This window comes from Saimiri boliviensis, chromosome 14, assembly GCF_048565385.1.
Source record: "Saimiri boliviensis isolate mSaiBol1 chromosome 14, mSaiBol1.pri, whole genome shotgun sequence".
In the NCBI taxonomy this organism is placed as follows: Eukaryota; Metazoa; Chordata; class Mammalia; order Primates; family Cebidae; genus Saimiri; species Saimiri boliviensis.
Window position 1 is genome coordinate 84,811,724 of NC_133462.1, and position 22,540 is coordinate 84,834,263.

The following is a 22,540-nucleotide window of genomic DNA, read 5'->3' on the forward strand; positions in this document are numbered from 1 at the left end:
TCAAGCAGTTTCTCATCATTCCCCCAGCCTCCCACCCCCTCACCCTTCTGAGCCCCCATTGTCTGTCAGCCCACTCCCTATGTCCATGTGTATACATTTCAGATTTTTAAAAATTGTTTCAACTTTCCTGTTGTTTTTCTTTTTTAGCCCATATTCATGTTCTCTCATCATCTGGGAAAGTTAATCTTCATTTATTTTCACCTTTAATAGTGAACTGGACTATCACGATGCTGTGAATGTCAATGATCGGTGCCAGAAAATTTGTGACCAGTGGGACCGACTGGGAACGCTAACTCAGAAGAGGAGGGAAGCTCTGGAGGTGAAGTCTTGAAGCCACCTGTTGCCATGAAATCTTTTAACAGACGCTCTTTAGTTAAATCACTGGTATTCATTGTCTATTTCTCTGTGGCATGAAACAGATTGTCTAATGAAGGAACCTCTAAAGGAAACATAAAAAGTGGGAGAAAGAGGGCAATGGGAAGTTGGTAGCTTTGTGCTGTAATTTATCCAGATGGCAGCGAAGTATGTTTTTCAATTTTGAAAAACCCAAGGGTGATGAGATTATGGCATAAATCTGCTTTGTATCTGGTAGTAACAGTACATTTCCAGAAGTCCTTCTCCCTGAGTAAATTGAGCCGTGAGTGAGTCAGGAAATCAGAGATGTCCACAGGGAAGATGGAGCCAAATGTTGAAGTCAGTAAGTTGATAAGAAACAGAATTGGGATGAATTTGACCTTATCTAAGTGTTAGACTAAGTGTAAGACACAGTGGGTAGCTGGTGTTTAACTGCCCGTCATTGTCTTTAACCATGGAAGACATTTCTCACATGAAGGAAATAAGCAGTTTACCAGTTCCCTGAGTCTTTTCTCCTCGATTTGGATGACACTTTTGAGAGAACGCAACATCAGGCTTCCCAAATGCCAAATGACTGTGACATATCTGCTTAAAGAAAGAAACGACCAACCCAAATGCCCATCAGTGATAGACTGCATAAAGAAAATGTGGCACATATACACCACGGAATACTATGCAGCCATAAAAAAGGATGAGTTCATGTCCTTTGCAGGGACATGGAAAATGCTGGAAACCATCATTCTCAGCAACCTGACACAAGAACAGAAAACCAAACACCACATGTTCCCACTCATAAGCGGGTATTGAACAATGAGAACACATGAACACAGGGAGGAGAACATCACACGCCGGGGCCTGTCAGGGTGTGGAGGGTGCAGCAGGGGCTGGAGGGAATGGGGGAGGGATAGCAGTAGGAGAAATACCTAATGAAGATGACGGGGGGATGGACGCAGCAAACCACCATGGCACGTGTATACCTGTGTGACAAACCTGCACATTCTGCACCTGTACCCCAGAACTTAAAGTATAATAATTTAAAAAAGTTAAAAAAAAAAAAAGAAAGAAAAAGAAATGTTGAGAGAGAGAGAAAAGACCAGACGTAACAGTGACCGTGCAAAACATTTTGGAACAGGAGGGGAAAATGAACGTAAATATGGAAGACTTACGGCTCTGGAGATGCCTTCCGCTTCTGCCCCTACTTGTCTGCGCCGTGGGGAGCAAGCGCAGGATCGTCCTGCCACTTGACTGCCTGTGCTTTCCTGTGCCCACAAAGGCAAGAGGTGATCTCCGGGCCGAATCCTGAAAGAGGCTTTGAGAACAGTAACCTGTAATTCCTTCTGTCTCCACCAGGCGGGTGACTTTGGGAAAGGCGCGCAACTGCCCGTTGCCTCTAAAATGCGGAAGAGGCCTTGCGTTTTGTGTTCATCTGATACAGTTAGGGAACCGGGTCCTCTGACAAAGTCCTGCTTTAGCTGAAAGCAAGTTACAGCATGCCGTATGTGGAGTCTCCGTTTTCAGAAAAGAGCATGCAGGGAAGTACTTCGGACACCTTAAACATGAGGCTGCTCTGGATGTTTATTAAACCCTTCTTTGATTCAGAAGGCACCTCAGAGACCCGCAGGGCTCAGCCTAACCATTTGAGCATCAGGTAGTCTTTTGTAGACACACGCTAATATGATTAACAGAATGTCAGATAGTAGTCTGTGGTTATAGAATGCATACTTAACACTTCCAGTGAATGTTTTAATTAGGCTATGGTAATGCTTGCTTCTCTTTACTCTTCAGAGAATGGAGAAGTTGCTAGAAACCATTGATCAGCTTCACCTGGAGTTTGCCAAGAGGGCTGCTCCTTTCAACAATTGGATGGAGGGCGCTATGGAGGATCTGCAAGACATGTTCATTGTCCACAGCATTGAGGAGATCCAGGTAATGGAACCCCAACTCTGTGTGCCCTACGCATGGAAGTGAGTTGTCATGTAAACTAAGAGTTCTGTTACTTGTTTTCTTGTCTTCTTTTTTATTTTTTTAAACTTAACAAATGGTAGCTAGAAAGCCCGTATTACCCTTTGAACTTTAGCTTAAAAGTATGTTTACTACTCTGTGTTGCAAACCAGTTAACATCAATCAAGTAATGATGAATACGTCTAGAAAGCTCTGTTCTGCAAAAAAGAATGCTGAGGCCAGGCGCAGTGGCTCATGCTTGTAATTCCAGCATTTGGGGAGGCTGAGCTAGGTGGATTGCTTCAGCTCAGGAGTTCGAGACCAGCCTGGCCAATGTGGTGAAACTCTGTCTCTACAAAAAATACAAAACAACTAGCTGGTGTGGTGATGTTCTCCTGGAGTCCCAGCTGCTGGGGAGGCTGAGGTGGGAGCATCGCTTGAGCCTGGGAGGCAGAGGTTGCAGTGAGCTGAGATCACGCCATTGCGCTCTAGCCTGGGTACCAGAGTGAGACCCTGTCTCAACAACAACCACAACAGCAACAACAAAAATGCTGAATCATTGAGCAAAATAAACATATGTGTGCTTGGAGTTATTCATGAAAGCGTTGTAAGTGTACTAGCTGCTGAGTTAACTACTTTACAAACATATACATACTACTGTTTATTTAGATCTACAGAGTTTTTGCCAGATTGTAAACCATAAGAAGCCACAGATCAGCACCTACCTTTTGCCTACCACCAATCCAAAATGTTCTGCGTATGGTTTTTGCTGGACCTTTAGAAGTATAAACAAGGCTTCTGAGTGGTGATGTCAGGGAGGAAAGTTAATCTCGGTTAGCCAGGACATCATTTATTTAGAGACATGGGACAGTGAATTTGATGTATAATAGAATAAAAAGAGAAAATACTTTTTTACACTTTTTTTCCTGTAAAATAGCTATGTCATCAAAAAGAATCCAAGTACGAAGGGAAACACTGAAGGTTGGGGTTTGAAAGCACACCTCCCTACCAAGAACAGTCTAGAAGGGTTTGCACCTGCACGTCAGGGGAAAGAAAGTACTACCCTGAACATGCCACCTGCCTTTTGAAAGAGGCTCTGATGGTGTTTCTGATGGTGCACTCTTAAGCACAGGCCAACAGTCTAAAATCGTTTATTTTTTGAATAAGCACACTTTGGAAGTCACGCTCTTTGTCAAAACTCTGTTGGCAGCTGACCTGTTGCCATACCTAAAGAGAACAGTAGCTTCACACTCAAAGGTGTTCCACGAGGCAGAGAGTTCTTTGAGCAGCTGAATTTGCAGGGCTGCTCATGTTAGGGTCAAAGAATAGGTTTGATAAATGGCTCTTAAGAGCCTTCTGGGAAGAGTTGGTGTCTGTGGCGTTTTCTATTTGAGGAGTGCGGATGTACTTCCTGGCCATCAGAAAGGGCATCTGAGGGCTGAGCATGGTGGCTTACACCTGTAATGCCAACACTTTGGGAGGCCCAGGCAGGGAAGATCACTGAGGCCAGAAGTTAGAGACCAACCCGGGCAGCATCATAAGACCCGGTCTCTACAAAAAATAAAAATAAAAAAATTAACCAGGCATGATGATTTATACCCTGTAGTCCCAGCTACTCAGGAGACTGAGGCAGGAGGATTACTTGAGCCCAAGTGTTCAAGGCTGCAATGAGCCATGAGTCATTGCACTCCAGCCTGAGTGACCTAGCGAGACCCTGTCTCAAAAAAACAAAAAAAAGGTGGAGGAGGGGGTGGAAGAGCAACTAAGTTCTGCTCATCAGCAGAAAGTAAGAAGGATCTAAACAATAGCTGGTGATCAAAAACAGTGAAAGGAAACATGATTTTTTAAAGACTCTGGGTGAATAGCCATCAATCAAATTAATAGTCATCCTGAGCCCCTTTTTCCGTTATCCAGGAACTTGACTTCTGTGTACCTAAAGAGTTTTTCTAAAGCATCCAGATTTTGTTTTTCTCCAGAGGTTCTTGCAACTATAAAGTCATTTACTTGGGTGCAGAAAGGAATATCAAAGCCTAGGAAATTAACACTCAAGCCAGATTGTTTTTCTCCACTTGTGTCTCGGGTGTAGAGTTTGATCACTGCGCATGAGCAGTTCAAGGCCACATTGCCTGAGGCGGACGGAGAGCGGCAGTCCATCATGGCCATCCAGAACGAGGTGGAGAAGGTGATTCAGAGCTACAGCATCAGAATCAGCTCAAGCAACCCGTACAGCACCGTCACCATGGATGAGATCCGGACCAAGTGGGACAAGGTGGGTGGCTGAGGGCCTAATGTGGGACCAGGGGCCATTCTTGAAGCTGAAGTCCAAGGAGAAAGTTAACGCCTCGGGGACTTAGGGTGACAGCCTCATTTTGTGTCACGATCAGGATTTTCCTTTATCCCAAATTTCGCTCTTAAGGACCTTTCAGCTGCTTCTACAGTTTGTGGGGAAAGAAAGTAGAGATTATTTTACCTGAGGAAAATATTATATAAATGTTGACAAAATCGCTATAGGTTGTGATCCTAATACCGTAAAGGAAATAGTTTATAAAGCCCCAACTGGAAATTTGGTTAAAAACTTGGTTACAAGTACTTATGGTACTTTTTTAAAGAATTTTTAGAATATGGTATAAACATGTCCCAGATATGTATAAATTTTAAATGCAGAAAAATTTCTTAGAAAACTACATCTTGGGCTAGGCACAGTGGCTCATGCCTGTCATTCCAGCACTTTGGGAGGCTGAGGTGGGTGGATCACGAGGTCAGGAGATCGAGATTATCCTGGCCAACATGGTGAAACCCCATCTCTACTGAAATACAAAAAAAAAAAAAAAAAAAAAAATCAGCCAGGTGTGATGGCAGGCGCCTGTAATCCTAGCTACTTGGGAGGCTGAGGCAGGGGAATCACTTTGATCCAGGAGGTGGAAGTTGCAGTGAGCCAAGATCGTGCCACTGCACTCCAGCCTGGTGATAGAGCAAGACTCCATTTCAAAAAAAAAGAAAAAAGAAAACTACATCTTGGGAATGATGTAGTTTCTACTAATTTGCTGCCTTTTAAATTTGGGGCAACTATCGACAAAGGTAATTATGGTCCAAATGGGATAATTTGAACCCTTTTGTCTCATTTTTAAGATTGAGACATTTCTTTTCATGGTTGAAATTAGTCATCAATTAGTCATCTCAGCATGCCAATACGTAGTCTTTGAGGAATAAGTCCAGCATGTGGAACTGACGTGGCTTACGATAAAAACACACATGCAGCAAGTTAGTTATAAACAGTGCAAAAGACAAAAGCAGGTGTGAGGAAGAGCACAGCGTTCATCTGAGAGACAGTAGTTAACTAGTGCATCTGAGCTTCAAATTTAGCTCTGGTTATCCCAACAAACAGCCAAGGAGAGAAGGGAAGCAAACTGAGTTAAATAGTTTTCTTAGGGAGGAAAAAAGGAAATTATGTCATTTTTTGTTTTTCATTTTTATCGTGTTTATTTTTTTGAGACAGAGTCTCACTCTGTCACCCAGGCTGCAGTGCAGTGGCGAAATCTTGGTTCACTGCAACCTCTGCCTCGCAGGTTCAAGCGATTCTCCCGTTTCAGCTTCCACCTGAGATTACAGGCGCCCGCCACCACACCCGCATACTTTTTAATATTTTCGATAGAGACAGGGTTTCATCATGTTGGCCAGGCTCGTCTCGAACTGCTGACCTCAAGTGATCCGCCCACCTTGGCCTCCCAAGGTGCTGGGATACAGGTGTGAGCCACCATTCCCCGGGTAAAAATACATCATTTTTTAGAGTGAGATAAACTTTTCTCCCTTCAGTAAGTTATAAAGCACATGGACTTTTGTGTTTTTTTTGAAAAAAGACTGAATAATAATGCTTTTAGTAGCAGTTTTGCAGGCGGCACAGAGATTTTTGAAGTAGCGTTTTTTATTTTTCATTGATTGAAAGAGAATGGAGGCATAGCAGTAAAATGTAATTCACAAATGGAACAGAAAGCAGGTAGACCAGGTGTATACTCTTCCGTGGGCCAACATGATATAAAAATGAACTCATGAACCCAGCGTGGGTTCTTCACATTCTGGTGTCGTGAACCCCTTTGGCAGTCTGGGGAAACCTGTGGATTCCTTCTGATAATAATGTTTGTAAATTTATAAAAAGATTTAATATTACAAAGGAAACAAATTATATTGAAATGTAGTTTTCCAAATATTATTAAAGATATTGTCATGTATTTGCTTCTTTATTAACACATTTAAAGCCAAGATCTAACAGCAGGTCTGATCATTTTGGAGTCATGGTGAGTGTGCGTGATATTTATTGCAAGAGGCAGGCGTAACTGTAACGTTCGTCTAGAACGTCTATGATTTCTGTTGTGATAAGGTCACAGGGACTGCTAAATACTGCTGCAGATTTGCTGTCCACATCATTCTAAACAAAGGGAATGCTAAATTTTAGTCGAAGGTGGTGAAAACAAAGATGTCAGTGTTCCCTTCATCCAAGGTCACAAATCCTCTGTATTCTGGACCTGGCCCCTGCTTGGTTGTGCTGCAGGCTGAGAGCCCCTGGCAGGAGGAGAATGAAGAGACTCACTCCTCCTGATGCAGGCTCTTAAATACCCTGCAACTCATCCAGTCTTTCAGCAGGCACTTGGTGGCACTAGATGGCAGTCAAAGCTAAATCAAGCTCATCCTCTAAAGCGGAGACTCCTCTTCCCCTCTCCCCACACCCTCCTCCCTCCCTTTTTCCTTCTCCACCCCTCCCCTACCCCTTGGACTATTCCCACTTTCTGTGCTTGCGCCTCTGAGACCACAGCTGGCCTCTAACCCTTGTTGTCCTTGGGCCCTGACAGGTGAAGCAACTCGTGCCCATCCGCGATCAGTCCCTGCAGGAGGAGCTGGCTCGCCAGCATGCCAACGAGCGTCTGAGGCGCCAGTTTGCCGCACAAGCCAATGCCATCGGGCCCTGGATCCAGAACAAGATGGAGGTAAGCCAGCTCCCTCTCAGGTGCTGTCCACAAGCCTCACGTATGTCCCTTAAGTACCGCAGCAGTGACAGCGCTCATGCTGTGGTTTCCAGCCACCTGCTCAGTCATGTGGGAGCACCGCTCTGCCATCGCCTGGCTTTATCTTTCAGCCGCTGGCTGTTGCGGACAGTGTGCACCGGGCACAAGACACCGTGCAGGAAGCAGGCATCAAGGAAGGGGAGGGGAGCCTGCTGGGATCTGTTTATTTCCTCTCTGAAGACGGTGACAGGACTTTTTCTCCGTTTTTGGCCTCCGCAGGGCCTAGATTTCAAAGCATCTATCCCGACAAGGAGGACACAGGAAAGCCCACAAATACTTTGCATTTTCAGAACATCTGAAGGACAGCAGTTTTTTTTTTTTTTTTTTTTTTTTGAGATGGAGTTTTGCTCTGTCACCAGGCTGGACTGCAGTGGCACAATCTCAGCTCACTGTCACTGCAACCTCCACCTCCCAGGTTCAAACAATTCTTCTGCCTCAACCTCCCAAGTAGCTGGGATTATAGGTGCTTGCCACCACTAATTTTTGCATTTTTAGTAGGGATGGGGTTTCACCATATTGGCCAAGCTGGTCTCGAACTCCTGACCTCATGATCCCCCCACCTCGGCCTCCCAAAGTGCTGGGATTGCAGGCGTGAGCCACCACGCCCAGCTGGGACAGCATCTCTAAATGACACTGTTGTCCTTTGACCAAGACCAGCCAGAAGACTTTTATTGACCCACTTACTTCTTGCCCCACTACCCTTTTGGTGTTAAAAGTACTGACTTTTTTTCTTAAAGAAGAGACCGTCTAAAAATATAAGAAATTCTGATGGAGGAAGCCGTCCTGTGGGTCTTAAATCTGTCTCGCAGCCCTACCCATGTAGCCCACCCCCAGCCTCCTCCAGAGCAGGGCACCCCTTCCCGAGGGCATTTCCCTCTCGTGACCAGAAGCTGACAGGACTCACCTCTGACCCCTCTCGCCTCTGTTTTGGATCTTAGCTGACTTTTTCCCTACTCTCTAGACAGACTAGAACTAGACCTTGTTTTGCTCTGTGATGCTACCCGATCTCCACTTCCCCCGAGAAAAGTGAGCCGAGTGACGCTGGCCCCTGCCTGACGCTGGCCTAGCATCTGATGCAGGGTCCGGATCGGCGTCCCGTTAGAGGAAACTTCACTCTCTTTCTCTCTGCTTGTTCGCTCCGCCTCCAGGAGATTGCTCGGAGCTCCATCCAGATCACAGGAGCCCTGGAAGACCAGATGAATCAGCTGAAGCAGTATGAACACAACATCATCAACTACAAGAACAACATTGACAAGCTGGAGGGAGACCATCAGCTCATCCAGGAGGCCCTTGTCTTTGACAACAAGCACACGAACTACACGATGGAGGTAGGCAGCCGGACGGGCGCGCACCACTCGCTTCTCCCGGGGACCACGCCGCCACCTCAGCGTGCTTTCTTCACACACTCGTCTCTCTCTGTTCTGGTTAATAGCTACAAGTATGAAAGTTAGGGATCTTTAAGCCTTTCCAGGCACTGTTTGTGGAAATGCTTTGTGAGCTATATCGAGGACTATATAATATTAACCACAGCAACATTATGATTATCACCACAATAAATCACTACACTTCCTCAAAGAGTGCCACCGAGTGGACTGTTGCGTTTCCACCAGTTAGGCCCACACTAATCTCCCTGGGAGCCAGAAGCTGTAACTCAGGCCATCCTGCTACTTAGGAGGCCTCAGCTGGGATTATAGGCATGCGCCACCACACCGGGCTTATGTTTTGTATTTTTAGTAGAGATGAGGTTTTACCATGTTGGCCAGGCTGGTCTCGAACTCCTGACAGCAGGTAGTCCATCCGCCTCGGCTTTTCAAAGTGCTGGGATTCTAGGCGTGAACCGCCACACCCAGCTACATTCCAATTCTTAAAGATCACTAAAAAAAAAAATAAAAAAATAAAAAAAAAAAAATCACTAAAAAAGGATCTACCCGTACTTTGTATGGAGCCCTGTTTGTGATTTGCAAATGTCAATCAGTGCTAGATAGACCAGTGCTAGATAGACTGGCCTATCTGGGCTAGATGGACCAGTCAGATTTGGGCCTATTCGATGGCCCAAATGGAAAAATGTTTTTAGTGACAAATAGAATATGTACTACAGAGTGCCCGCTGTCACTGACAGAACCCTGGTCTCACTTGTGAGTAATTCTCACTACAGAATCTTGCAACAGATGACAGAGTAGACTGCTTTTAAGTGTCGGGAAGTCTATGGTGAGCCCTACTTACAGTAAGCCCTTTGAGTCTGCTGTGCTGTTAACGAAAGTAAAGAGGCAGAGTTGAGGTGCTGCAAAGACCTAGAGCTGATCCGTCCTCTTTTTCCTTAACAGCACATTCGTGTTGGATGGGAGTTGCTGCTGACAACCATTGCCAGAACCATCAATGAGGTGGAGACCCAGATCCTGACAAGAGACGCGAAGGGCATCACCCAGGAGCAGATGAATGAGTTCAGAGCCTCATTCAACCACTTTGACAGGGTACCAGTCTCTACTTATTTAAAGGGCAGTGCTGGGGCTGTTACACAGTGCATCTGAAATAATATGCATGCTCTTGTTTGAAGTCTTAATGCTCCACAGCATTTACAGGGAAACAGGATCGTTAATGACAAAGGAAAATGGCCACCAAAACAAAGTGTCCTAAGCTCTGATGTTGCTCAAGGGGACACAAAGTCCAGGTTTGTGTACCGTTTCGTGCAGATCGCTTAATAAGAATGCATTTGTAGTTGATATCAAAGCCTGATTTGTTCTAAGTCAAAGTGTATGCTTAGGAAAATGTGATGGTTAGCTGTAGGTCATTTTGTAAAGACTTAAATACAAAACTCTGATATGCTTTTCCTAAGCAGTTGTTTAGGGAAAGCACCCGGTCATAAATTAACCTGCTCTTTCAACATAAAAAACTCAGTTTTCTTTTTTAATTAACAGAATTGACACATGATCTCTTTTAAGGACATGCACCAACAAAAGGGTGATAATTTTCATAGTAAAGGCACATAAAAAGTTAACTGCTGCTTTTAAAAATTATCTAGTATTTTGATTTGAATAAAAGTGAGTAAAATCAATTCTTTATGAGAAAATGCAATTTACTAATCCTGTGGCTGAAAGTGAGAGACTATTAAGGCTACATCCCAATTCTTTTTTATTTTATTGAGACGGAGTTTTGCTCTTGTCACCCAGGCTGGAGTGCAATGGTGTGATCTCGGCTCACCGCAACCTCCACCTCCTGGGTTCACGCAGTTCTCCTGCCTCAGCCTCCCAAGTAGCTGGATTACAGGCGTGCGCCACCGCATCTAGCCAATTTTTTGTATTTTTAGTAGAGATGGGGTTTTACCATGTTGGCCAGGCTGGTCTTGAACTCCTGACCTCAGGTGATCCACCCGCCTCAGCCTCCCAAAGCACTAGGATTACAGGCATGAGCCACTGCACTTAGGTACATTCCAATTTTTTTTTTTTTTTTTTTTTTTTTGAGACAGAGTTTCACTCTTGTTACCCAGGCTGGAGTGCAAGGGCACAATCTCGGCTCACTGCAACCTCCGCCTCCTGGGTTCAGGCAATTCTCCTGCCTCAGCCTCCTGAGTAGCTGGGATTACAGGCACGCGCCACCATGCCCAGCTAATTTTTTGTATTTTTAGTAGAGACGGGGTTTCACCATGTTGACCAGGATGGTCTCGATCTCTTGACCTCGTGATCCACCCGTCTCGGCCTCCCAAAGTGCTAGGATTACAAGCGTGAGCCACCGCACCCGGCAGCTCCGTTCCAATTCTTAAAGATCACTAAAAAAGGATGTATCATTACTTTGTATGGAGCATAATATGTATGTTTATGAGTTGCAAATATCAATCATTCGTTTCTAAAATGCCTCTGGGCTAGATAGAGCAGTCAGATTTGGGCCTGTTAGAGGGTTCAGACAGTGGACTTCTGATCAGGGAGCTAGGCGTAAGTAAAAAATTATACCTAGAGATGGATATTGACATTCTTATCGTTTCAGCACACCTTTATTGTGCAGAAACATGCTGTAATTTGACCTAACTACATTCATTAAAGCTCAAGTCACCTTTCTTCCATGGAGGGAAATGACGGCTCATCATCCTGTACACAACCATCTCTTGTTGAAAGACAGCTCTCACTCATTTGGGCTGCTTTATAGGAAGAAAGCACACTGATTTGAATCCAAAGCGATCACAGTCTTCTACAACGAAAGTCCAAGGAGTACAATGCAGAACTTGCCATGTTTAGAAGTTTATTCAAATTAAATATGAATGATTCTTTATCTCGGGGTTGGGGGGGGGATGGAGTTTGCTTCCTGCGTAGCGGGAAGGGTGTCAGGGATATGAATGCACTTTGCTTCATCTTTTCATTGAATGGTAAAGATAGGAATGGCGGGGGGCACAGAGGCTGTGAATGGAGGGATTCTTCCGTGGGCATCAGAGAATTACAAAAGGTTTTAGAGCATAGGTGCAATGTGACCAGAGCTGCAAAACAATGTGCCGGCACATTTAAGGTGCCAAAGAGACAGAAGGGAAGGAGAAAAGATGAGAAAGTTAGCAGAGGGTCAGACCGCAGTCTGTTGGTAAAGTGAGCGAGAAGGAATATGAGCTTCTGGGCAGAGGGATAGGAGCAGTGGAAATGAAGAAAAGCGGGTAGATCTCAGAATGAAACAGATCTGACAGAGGTGAACAACAGCGTTTGGGGGCTAAGGGAGAGGGTGATATGGACAGTTGAAACCGTGAAGACCTGGGAGAAGTGGTACTCGGCTATTGCAGGAGGAGGAGGAGTCCAGGTCGAGAGCTTAGGGCTGATGCCTGTGAGAGTCACCGCATAATGGCCCTGTCCAGCAAGAGTCTGGAGAGTAAGAAGAGAGAAAGCCCAGATCTTAGGGAACTACTACATTTATGGGAGGCAGAAGAGCTAGAGGAGGAGCATTAGAGAAAGTAGAGGAGAATCGGGTCAATAAGATGGAAAGCATCACTTAAGAGAATGCTGCTGAGAAATCAGGCAGTGACTGAGGGCAGAGTACATAGGTGTGAGAACAGACACACAAAGTCTCTTATTCATAGAAAAAAAAGAACTTCTGACATTAGCTTTTGGGACTGGCTGTTTCATGGGTAAGCGCAAACAGCTTACCCACATAAATTCCTATGGCCAGTACCCAGTGTTTTCTTCTCTTTAAATGTGTACCGATGCTAAAACGTTAGCCATCCCTTCAAAACCCTCAAGAGAATCTGCAGCACAGCTGTGCGCTTCCTGTCACATGCAGGGCTTTGCACTGACACCCCTGTTTCTATAGGGTTAGGTCACCGTTTTTTCTGACCTGGCCTTTCTCGTCTGGGAAAACCGTTGCCCGTGCGGACCTTCTCTTGCGCACTGCTCTGTGTAGACTCTCATTGGTGTTTCGGGAGGAGCTGAGCTTGCCACACAGAGGGGCCACTGCTTCCTGCCCAAGGGCCTAAGGGTAGTTGCTTTCCAGGTATCAGAGCTCTAGGAGTGTGCTCGTCTCTGCAGGAATTTGACTAACGATGACTACCTGGGACCATTGCGAGCATCATCATTTCTTAGAGCTTTTACGATACGTTCTGTCATCAGTAGATGGCAGTAGTGAGTTCCCACTAGTTCCTTTTGCTATTTTCTTGAATGTTTGGCCTCCTTTAATTTTTGTCCGATCTTTACCCTCCTCTCCCCTCCTTTTCCTTTTTAAGAAACTAGTTTGTCACGTCCTTGTGCTGGCTCCATCCTTCTCGCAAGCCAGTGGTGACATTTATGGTCTCGGCAGAGCTCAAAGCGCTTCTGTTACCGGATCTTTGTGAGTTGGTCGAGTAGAGTTTGCTCATCTTGCTCTGTGCTCACCTGCCGTGTCTTTTGTTTTTGCCGACAGAGGAAGAATGGCCTGATGGACCATGAGGATTTCAGAGCCTGCCTGATCTCCATGGGTTATGACTTGGTAAGATGGAAGTTGAAATTGCACTAAGGTTTGATATTTTATTGCGTTTGGATTTCTATTATGGAAGATGACCAGCTCAAACCAAGGTAGTGCATCTGAGATTGGTTCGTCTTCATTATGTAGGATAATATTTTTTGCAGGTTTCACTGTTACTATACAAAAATAAAGTCGTGGGCCAGGCATAGTGGCTCACGCCTATAATCCCAGCCCTTCGGGAGGCCAAGGCGGGCGGATCATCTGAGGACAGGAGTTCGAGACCAGGCTGACCAGCATAATGAAACCTCGTCTCTACTAAGAATACAAAAATTAGCCAGATGTGGTGGCACATGCCTGTAGTCCCAGCTACTTGGGAGGCTGAGGCAGGAGAATGGCTTGAACCTGGGAGGTAGAGGTTGCAGTGAGCCGAGATGACATCATTGCACTCCAGCCTGGGTGACAAAAATCACAGAACCAAAACATATTTTTATTCAGTAATTGGTCAGATAATTTTTTCTAGTGAAGGAGATGAGAAATAGGCTTTTTGATTTTTTTAAACAGCTTTACTGAGATAGAATTCATATACTACAGTTTACCCATTTAAATGGTACACTTCAGTGGCTTTTAGTAGTATCCTGATGATTTTTCAAGTGCTTTTTTCTCGAATATGTTGAAAGGCAAAAAAGGTTTAGTCATAAATCAGCTGAGATAAACTTACGTTTCCCTATGGGCTGGGAGAGTCCTAGAATATCCAACACTTCTCTGTTACCCATTAATGAGTGTTTTAAATCTGACCTGCTTTGATTCTCTATGGGGCTCTAAAATACAGTCACGACAGCCACATTCGAACTGCCTTTAATTTGGCAGCGTTACTTTCTCCGTTCTAATCTGAGAAAAGGGCTCAGCTCTCGCTTTGACCGACTCTTCCATAATTATGTTACGTGACGTGTGAAGGCCAGCAGTGGGTCCCAGAGAGGAAAGAATTCTGACATTTACAAGCTTCTGGTTTAAAGCTGCAGCAACTTTTAAAATTGTTTGATAGCAATAAACCTAAGTCACGCGTCAGGGGAATCTCATCCAAAGACTGAAGGGCGACTCAGGTAATCCTCGAGTTTTCAGACATAAAGGAATTGGCGTGTCACTGGGGAAAGAACGAGAACAGCACTGTCGAGAGTTGTGCACCGTCCGAGGACGTGTTTCTTTGCCACTTTGCCTCAGGGTGAAGCCGAGTTTGCCCGCATCATGACCCTGGTGGATCCCAACGGCCAAGGCACCGTCACCTTCCAGTCCTTCATCGACTTCATGACGAGAGAGACGGCTGACACGGACACTGCCGAGCAGGTCATCGCCTCCTTCCGGATCCTGGCTTCCGATAAGGTCCGCACCGACAGACCTCCTTCTGCTTTCGCAGGAGTCCGCTGCCTCAGTCTGACACACAAGGCAATAGTGTTGTAAATCAAAACCGTTTTTATCCTAGTGTATTTTGTGCAACATTGGCACGGAATTCGGAAAGCAGCAGGTAGACACAGAACAGTGGTGCACTCAGAACAGAGGAAACACAGACATTCCATTCCTGGCATTTGCACTTGGCCCTGCACTGAGTTTTTATAGAATGGACAATAGTGTATTTGTACGTGTGTGTGTGTGTGTGTGTGTGTGTGTGTGTGTGTGTGTGTGTATGTGTGTGTGTGTGTTCCTGGTTGAACCCTCGTTTTACATTCTAGTTTGGTGGATGTGACTTCAAAAGAAGAAAGCATGCAATGTAGATGTTATAAAACTGGATAAACTTCTCCTAAGGATCAGTGACCCGGACATTGTGCCCAGCCCACGGAGCAAAGTTAAATCTAGCTGTTCAGGCAGTAAAAAACTGGCAAGCTTTCATTACATGCACCTTAGACCTTCAGTAGGAGTTTAATTGCCAGTTCAGGATTTTAATATTTTACCTCTCCCAAACAATAAAAACATCTCTATGTATAAATTCAATTTGGGGTAGGATTAGTTTACCCTATTTTCTGGCTGAGACGATAATGAACACTACCACAAGGATGTTACTATGCTAAAACACATTAGCAGAGCCATATTTACTGCCTTAAAAATCAGACAAGACCAACTATTTTTAAAATAATGTTTGCTTTAAAATGAATCATTTGCCCATAGGGGTGAGGGTGGTTGGGAAAGAGCCCAGCTGATTTAGAAGGTAACACACCATAGCTCCTCCCAACCCACCAAGAAACTTCTATAAATTATATAATATATAAGCTATAATTGTATAAATTATAATGTGATCTTTGTGATTTACTTGACTTTTACCAGCCAGTCTACTTGGCTAGAATTGTCCTATTTCCCACTGAATTTTTTTTTTTTTTAAACTTCATCTTTTCTGATATGAAATGTAGATCATAGCATGTATCCTCACACTGTGGCTCAGTTTGAGAAATAGTAGGAATGCTCCCTTTGCCTTTATGAAGCATCTCACCCTTCCTGCTGGCCGGGCCTTTTTTTAAAAATTTATTTATTTTTTTTGAGACGGAGTTTCGCTCTTGTTACCCAGGCTGGAGTGCAATGGCGCTATCTCAGCTCACCGCAACCTCCGCCTCCCGGGTTCAGGCAATTCTCCTGCCTCAGCCTCCTGAGTAGCTGGGATTACAGGCACGCGCCACCATGCCCAGCTAATTTTTTGTATTTTTAGTAGAGACGGGGTTTCACCATGTTGACCAGGATGGTCTCGATCTCTTGACCTCGTGATCCACCCGCCTCAGCCTCCCAAAGTGCTGGGATTACAGGCTTGAGCCACCGCGCCCGGTGGCCGGGCCGTTTTCTACATGTGCTCCTGCCAGTAAAATGGCTTTCTGTTGGTTGCCTGGTAGCTACCCTCCCACTAGACTCCCTAACCTTTAGTCATTTTAAAAAATTAAACAGATGCAAGAAATATGTAAGGAGTAAGACTGTTTACGTTGTGGTGTTTTCTGCAACTGACTGCAAACATGTGTGTATTTTTTCCAGCCATACATCCTGGCGGAGGAGCTGCGTCGGGAGCTGCCCCCGGATCAGGCCCAGTACTGTATCAAGAGGATGCCCGCCTACTCAGGCCCAGGCAGTGTGCCCGGCGCCCTGGATTATACTGCGTTCTCTTCCGCACTCTATGGGGAGAGCGATCTGTGATGCTGAGGTTCTGTAACCACTGATCCCATCAGAATGCAATAAAAGCGGAAGTCACAGTTTGTTTCCTGGAAACTTTGACAAGCTTTATTAGGTTGAGGGCAGGGGGAAGCCTTTTGTAGTTCAGTAACTGCCAGCAGTATAACACAGCCAAAATGAAGCTTCTACAGTATATGACATAGTGTGCTTCATAAATAGGTTTATTTCTGAGTGTCTAGCTAAATGTAATGAAATATCGGGTTGATTTGTTTCTTTGATTAAACAACAAATTACTTGAGGAATAGGAAATTAGGAGGATCTAGGGACAGAAGGAAAGTGAAAAATGTGAAAATTCAAAATACCCAAGATTTAAGAATGAGAGGGGAAAGAACACAAATTGGTAAATAAATGTTTGAGATATAGATATAGATATATATATATTATTTTTTTTTTTTTTTTGAGACGGAGTTTCGCTCTTGTTACCCAGGCTGGAGTGCAATGGCATGATCTCGGCTCACCGCAAACTCCACCTCCTGGGTTCAGGCAATTCTCCTGCCTCAGCCACCCGAGAAGCTGGGATTACAGGCATGCGCCACCATGCCCAGCTAATTTTTGTATTTTTAGTAGAGACAGGGTTTCACCATGTTGACCAGGATGGTCTCGATCTCTTGACCTCGTGATCCACCCATCTCGGCCTCCCAAAGTGCTGGGATTACAGGCGTGAGCCACCGCGCCCGGCCCCAAATGTTTGATATTTTTTAAAAATTTCATTCATTGCTAACATGCTTATGTGATTGCCCCTAGGGGACTATATTTGGGATTCTACCATTCTATTTTCATGTTTATCCAAAGATTACTATTGTGTCTTCCGTTGAATTTAATATTGTGAGATGGAACTTCCAGGGATTAAAAGCAGACCACCCAAAACATTTTTGGTACTTGCAATTTTTTTAAATAGAGTATATAGTCATCTCTTCATTGTTTAGGACTGGGTAGTCGACTCCATTCGTGACTTTTTGATGCTTCTCTAGACCTAAGGAAACATGGAAGTCAGTTTAATTGCCAGAGAGAAGGGTGCAGTCACTAGGTAAAATGAGGTTTTTAGGATTATTTATTGATTCCAGGTTCCCATGTTTTTTGTTAGAGCTTATTAGTACAGTTTCTCGAGAGATGATCAAATAAAAGCGCTCTGTTTTTAAATGAAGAGGTTTCTGTAGTAGTGGTTCATAACGAGGCAAGTCAGAAACCATATCCTGCGAGCCCTCCAGTCGGGACTCCTTTATGTCTCCAGTTTTATGACCTGCTAAGGAGAAGCCAGAGTTACAGTAGGAACAGACACATTTTCAGCAGTAGTGGAGGTGAGTTCTTTCTTTGCGGAACCTTTACGTATGTTTTGTGTAGCAGGAAAAATGAGGTGTTTTAGCTAGTGTGCAATGTGTGTTCACCCCTGGTACTGGACATCGTATCTTAACAAGTCCCAAGTCTGCTTCTGACTGTTCATTCTTTCTTTTTGCTCATCCTGCTGTAGGCTATAATTCCACCCTCTGGTTTTCCATCTTGTTGACAGCTTGTAGAGAATAAAGCAGGAATTCTTTTTGCATCTGAGTCCTTAATGATCAGGAAGTGGATTACAAACAAACAAAAACAGTTGCAAACAGCAATTAAAGTGTTACTAGAGAAGTAGTAACATGCCTGTTACCTACCGTCTGTTTGCTCAGATTTTTATAGATTTCTACCAACAGCTGGGAAATGAGAATTTCCATTCCAAGCTGTCTGACACCTTGAATCTTTTTCCTACACTGGCCCATTTAGGACCTTCAACCTTTATGAACTTCACTTAATTTGGTTCATTATTAAATGGTTGGTAGTTTCCAGATTCCTGAAATATTTGAATCCTTGAGTGTAATGCCAAACACTTTTGGGGTGGTTTAGATGAACTCTATTTTCAAACAGGTGCTATATACCAACCATAAACCCTATAGAAAAACCAGAAGGTTGTGCTTCCTTTGAGGCTACTAGGGGATCTGTGGTGTTTTAGGATGGGTGTGGGTAACTCGTCTATCTAAACTTTTAATTTCTTTACATGATTCAGCAAGAGAGTGCATCAGTACTCTCTGTGTGCTGATAAATGAAGAAAGGAAATAAACTCTGAAAAACAATATTTATACTCTCATTTTAGGCATTGTTTTTATTTCTGAAGCTGGATGCTCAAAAATTAAAAAGTTTCTAAATTAAACTTAATTTATAAAAAAGAATCACTATCTTTGTTATTTCAAAACATAACCATTGCTTTGGTTAACTACAAACAAACTTCCACACTTAAAGTTTCCATGATAATTAAAAAGTCTTTGGATTAGTATTTGCCTCCTGTAAAGAATTAGAGACTGGCTTATTGGGTAGAGGGTGAACTTAAGATGGCGAATTCATGTTGAACCACTTAGAAGTGAATGATGAATGGGCCAGGCATGGTGGCTCATGCCCAGTAAGCCCAGAACTTTGGGAGGCCAAGGTGGGCAGATCACTAGAGGTCAGGAGTTCAAGACCTGCCTGGCCAACATGGCGAACACCCATCTCTACTAAAAGTACAAAAATTAGCCAGGTTTGGTAGCGTGTGCATGCCTGTAATCCCAGCTAATTGGGTGGCTGAGGCAGGAGAATCACTTGAACCCAAGAGGCAGAGATTGCAGTGAGCCGAGATGGCACTACACTGCACTCCAGCCTGGCAAGAAGAGCGAAACTCCATCTCAAAAAAAAGAAAAAAAGAAGTCAATGATGAATGGATTAGGAAGGAATTTTTCATTAAGAGATCAGAATCCTTGGGAAATATTTTCTAAAATGTATGCATACTCAGCCCTAATCCCAGAATTTCAAGCTGCGAAGGTCTAGGTGAAGACTTGGGCATCTGTATTTTTTTTAAAACTCCATGGAAGTTCTAATAACCCTCCACTGAGAATCTGTGGATTTGAGGTAAAGAAAAGGTCATTAGTAATTAAGAAGACTAAAACAGTTAGAGAAGACCTTACTGGCAAGGTTAATAGTTGAACAGTACAATGGCCAGGCAAACTCCTGGTTGGTAATACAGAAATGCTTGACATAACTGAGTTTTGGATTGGAGTATTCAGCTTGGTATTCTTTCCTGTTGTATACCAGATTTATCTTTGTTCATGGAAAGAAGCAGCTGGAAATGATCCCTTTACAGCCTTCATATGAAAGGAAACAAATTTAAGTGATACAGAGTCAGAAACCTGGATTCTAAGAAGTTGCTAGTTGTTACCAGGCTGACAAAGATTCACCCACAGCTTCCCTGGATTATTTGACAAGAAGACACTGAGTGTTCCCACTGTGTCCTTGAGCTTTTTCGGGTTCCCGGAGCCTACACAATAATTACACTGCTCTGCCTGAGACATTTTCATATTTCGGATGGAGTCAGCAGTTGTTTTTCCTTTTTTTTTTTTTTTTTTTTTTTTTTGGCGATGGAGTTTTGCTCCTATTACCCAGGCTGGAGTGCAATAGTGCGATCTCGGCTCACCGCAACCTCCGCCCCCCGGGTTCAGGCAATTCTCCTGCCTCAGCCTCCTGAGTAGCTGGGATTACAGGCTTGTGCCACCATGCCCAGCTAATTTTTTGTATTTTTAGTAGAGACGGGGTTTCACTATGTTGACCAGGATGGTCTCGATCTCTTGCCCTCGTGATCCACCTGCCTCAGCCTCCCAAAGTGCTGGGATTACAGGCGTGAGCCACCACACCTGGCTGTTTTTCCTTTTTAGATACATTCATTAATAAACTCAGTCCTTAAGCAACGGACAGACCATAATTCTTTTTAAGGTGGGAGCTAGGAGTGGCTGCAATTTGTCAGTGACCCTTGGCCATGAATTCCCCCATGGAATTTAAGTCTTTTAGGGGTTGCCTCCCCAGCCGTGCAGACTTCCTTGCTGTGAAATGGATGCAATGCCTGGGAGTGCACCAAAGCATACTCGCAAATCCTTTTGCATGGCTAGGAACTTCCAAGAAACCACAGTGGCAGATACACAGAAAACTGATCGTCATGGTCTTGTTAAAAGAAAAGCTTCAGACAAATTTAACAGAGTTTAGTTGAACAAAGAACAGTTTGTGAATCGGGCAGCCCCAAAATCAGAACAGGTACAGAGCAGCTCTGGAGCCACTGCATGAGAGGACCGGGGGACTAAGAGAGGAAAGTGAGGCGCAGAAACCACTGCATTGGTTACAGCTTGGCATTTGCCTTATGTAAACAGAGTTTGAACAGTTGGCTGCCTTTTATTCACCAAAACATGGTGATTGGTTTGAAAGTAGGTTGCAGTCAGTTTCCACATTCAGTGAGGTTACAGTTCACTGTGTATGGAGAAACTTTTAGGCTGAAATGAAAATATGTCAGGAGGCAGCTTGAGGCTAACCTTTATTTAAGAAGCCTTTGCAAGACAAGTTACGAGAGGAGAAGGATTCTGTAAATAGCTGTAGAGGGGGGAGAAAGGAGACTATATGCATACTTGGTGTGAACAACGCAATGGTATTATGGTTCTGAAATCAGATATATGTATTCTAAAGGATTGGGGGTGGCAGTGATACCAGGTTTTGCTTACTGACTTCACCTTGTCCATCTCTTAGTATTAACCACCAAAATGGCTTTTTAAAAATGTATTTAAACATAGGCAGTTCTTTTTAGCTATTCTCAAGAATAATACTTAGGCTGTGTCAGGAGCTGATTAGAAGATCACCATTGGCCAACCAAACAGCACAGGCTGCTGTGCTTCTGAGACCACCACAGCGTTCCGGTTTTTGTAGATAAAAGCCTGCAGTGGCCAGGTACAGTGGCTCACATCTGTCATCTCAGCACTTTGGGAGGCCGAGTTGGGTGGATTGCTTGGGTGCAGGAGTTTGAGACCAGCCTGGGCAACGTGGTGAAACCCCATCTGTACAAAAAATGTAAAAAGATGTAGCTGGGCATGGTAGTGTATATCTGAAATCCCAGCTACTTGGGAGGCTTAGGTGGGAGGATTGCTTGAGCCCAGGGAGCTCGAGGTGGCAGTGAACTGTGACCGTGTCATTGCACTGCAGCCTACCTGGGTGACAAAGTGAAAGCCTGTCCCTAAAAACAAAACAAAACAAAACAAAACCTGTGGTAATTTTTAATACGATTTATTTTAGATTTGGTATGTCTTGTTCAAGAAGGTTCTCAAAACATATTTATCAAAGCACATAAAATATTCCAGTTATAATCTTGAATAAATTTCCTCTTTTAAAGTAGTATCTTCTATTCCATATTAGCCAAAAATAAAATTTTTACTAGATATCAGACCAATTAATTTTTAGCAGTCTATACTCTTTCCTTAAACACACCGGAAAAAAGTTTTTATCAGTATGTCCAACAAAACTAATGGAATTATTTTTGAATTTCTTACAAGACTTTTAATTATTCCTGAACGCCAGCATTCAGTACACATATGCGTGCATGTTTTCCAAAAGAGTATCATTCTTTTTAGCATCCTTCTTTTTTCATGAATAACTTAGAATTGTAGCTACATATATTTTTCTTTCTTTGTCTCTTTCTTTTCTTTTCTTTCTTTCTTCCTTTCTTCCTTTCCTTTCTTTCTTTTTCTTTCTTTTCTTTCTTTCTTCTTTCCTCTTTCTTCTTTCTTTCTTTCTTTCTTTTTTTTTTTTGAGGTGGAGTCTCTCTCTGTTGCCCAGGTTGGAGTGCAGTGGTGCAATCTCATCTTACTGTAACTTCCATCTCCTGGGTTCAAGCGATTCTAATTTTTGTATTTTCAGTAAATACGGGTTCACCATGTTGGCCCAACTGTTCTTAAATTCCTGACCTCAAATGATCCACCTGCCGCAGCTTCCCAAAGTGCTTGGATTAGCTGCATATATTTCGGGAATAAATGAGAAAGACTTATATAATGAAAAGTGTAATTATATTAGTACAACATCATTTTAATCTGGACTTAACTGCTTTTATAAAATTTGTTGCATGATTTCAGTGGTTTTAATACCATTCCTCAAAATGTGTTAGCAGCTTATTTTAATTATAATTATTTAATTATAAAATGAAGTGTTTTTGTTTTGTTTTTACTGACAGAAAATAAGGCTCATCTAGCTCATTGCTTAGACAGACTGGTAATTAAGCTACA

General features: G+C 43.6%; 1 protein-coding gene across 3 annotated transcripts in view; it reads left to right on the forward strand.

Annotated features, from left to right (window-relative positions):
- Positions 1-17,994, forward strand: part of ACTN2 (actinin alpha 2) — a 79,039-nt gene extending 61,045 nt beyond the window's left edge. For all 3 annotated transcript variants that reach the window (XM_039464254.2, XM_074385354.1, XM_074385355.1), the window contains 9 exons: positions 211-319; positions 2,140-2,280; positions 4,382-4,564; positions 7,140-7,274; positions 8,501-8,680; positions 9,677-9,823; positions 13,215-13,280; positions 14,475-14,633; positions 16,260-17,994. In XM_039464254.2, coding sequence (XP_039320188.1) covers positions 211-319; positions 2,140-2,280; positions 4,382-4,564; positions 7,140-7,274; positions 8,501-8,680; positions 9,677-9,823; positions 13,215-13,280; positions 14,475-14,633; positions 16,260-16,418 — 1,279 coding nt within the window. In that variant the 3' untranslated portion in view covers positions 16,419-17,994. The remainder of the gene's footprint in view (positions 1-210; positions 320-2,139; positions 2,281-4,381; positions 4,565-7,139; positions 7,275-8,500; positions 8,681-9,676; positions 9,824-13,214; positions 13,281-14,474; positions 14,634-16,259) is intronic.
- The last annotated feature ends 4,546 nt before the right edge of the window (positions 17,995-22,540 follow it).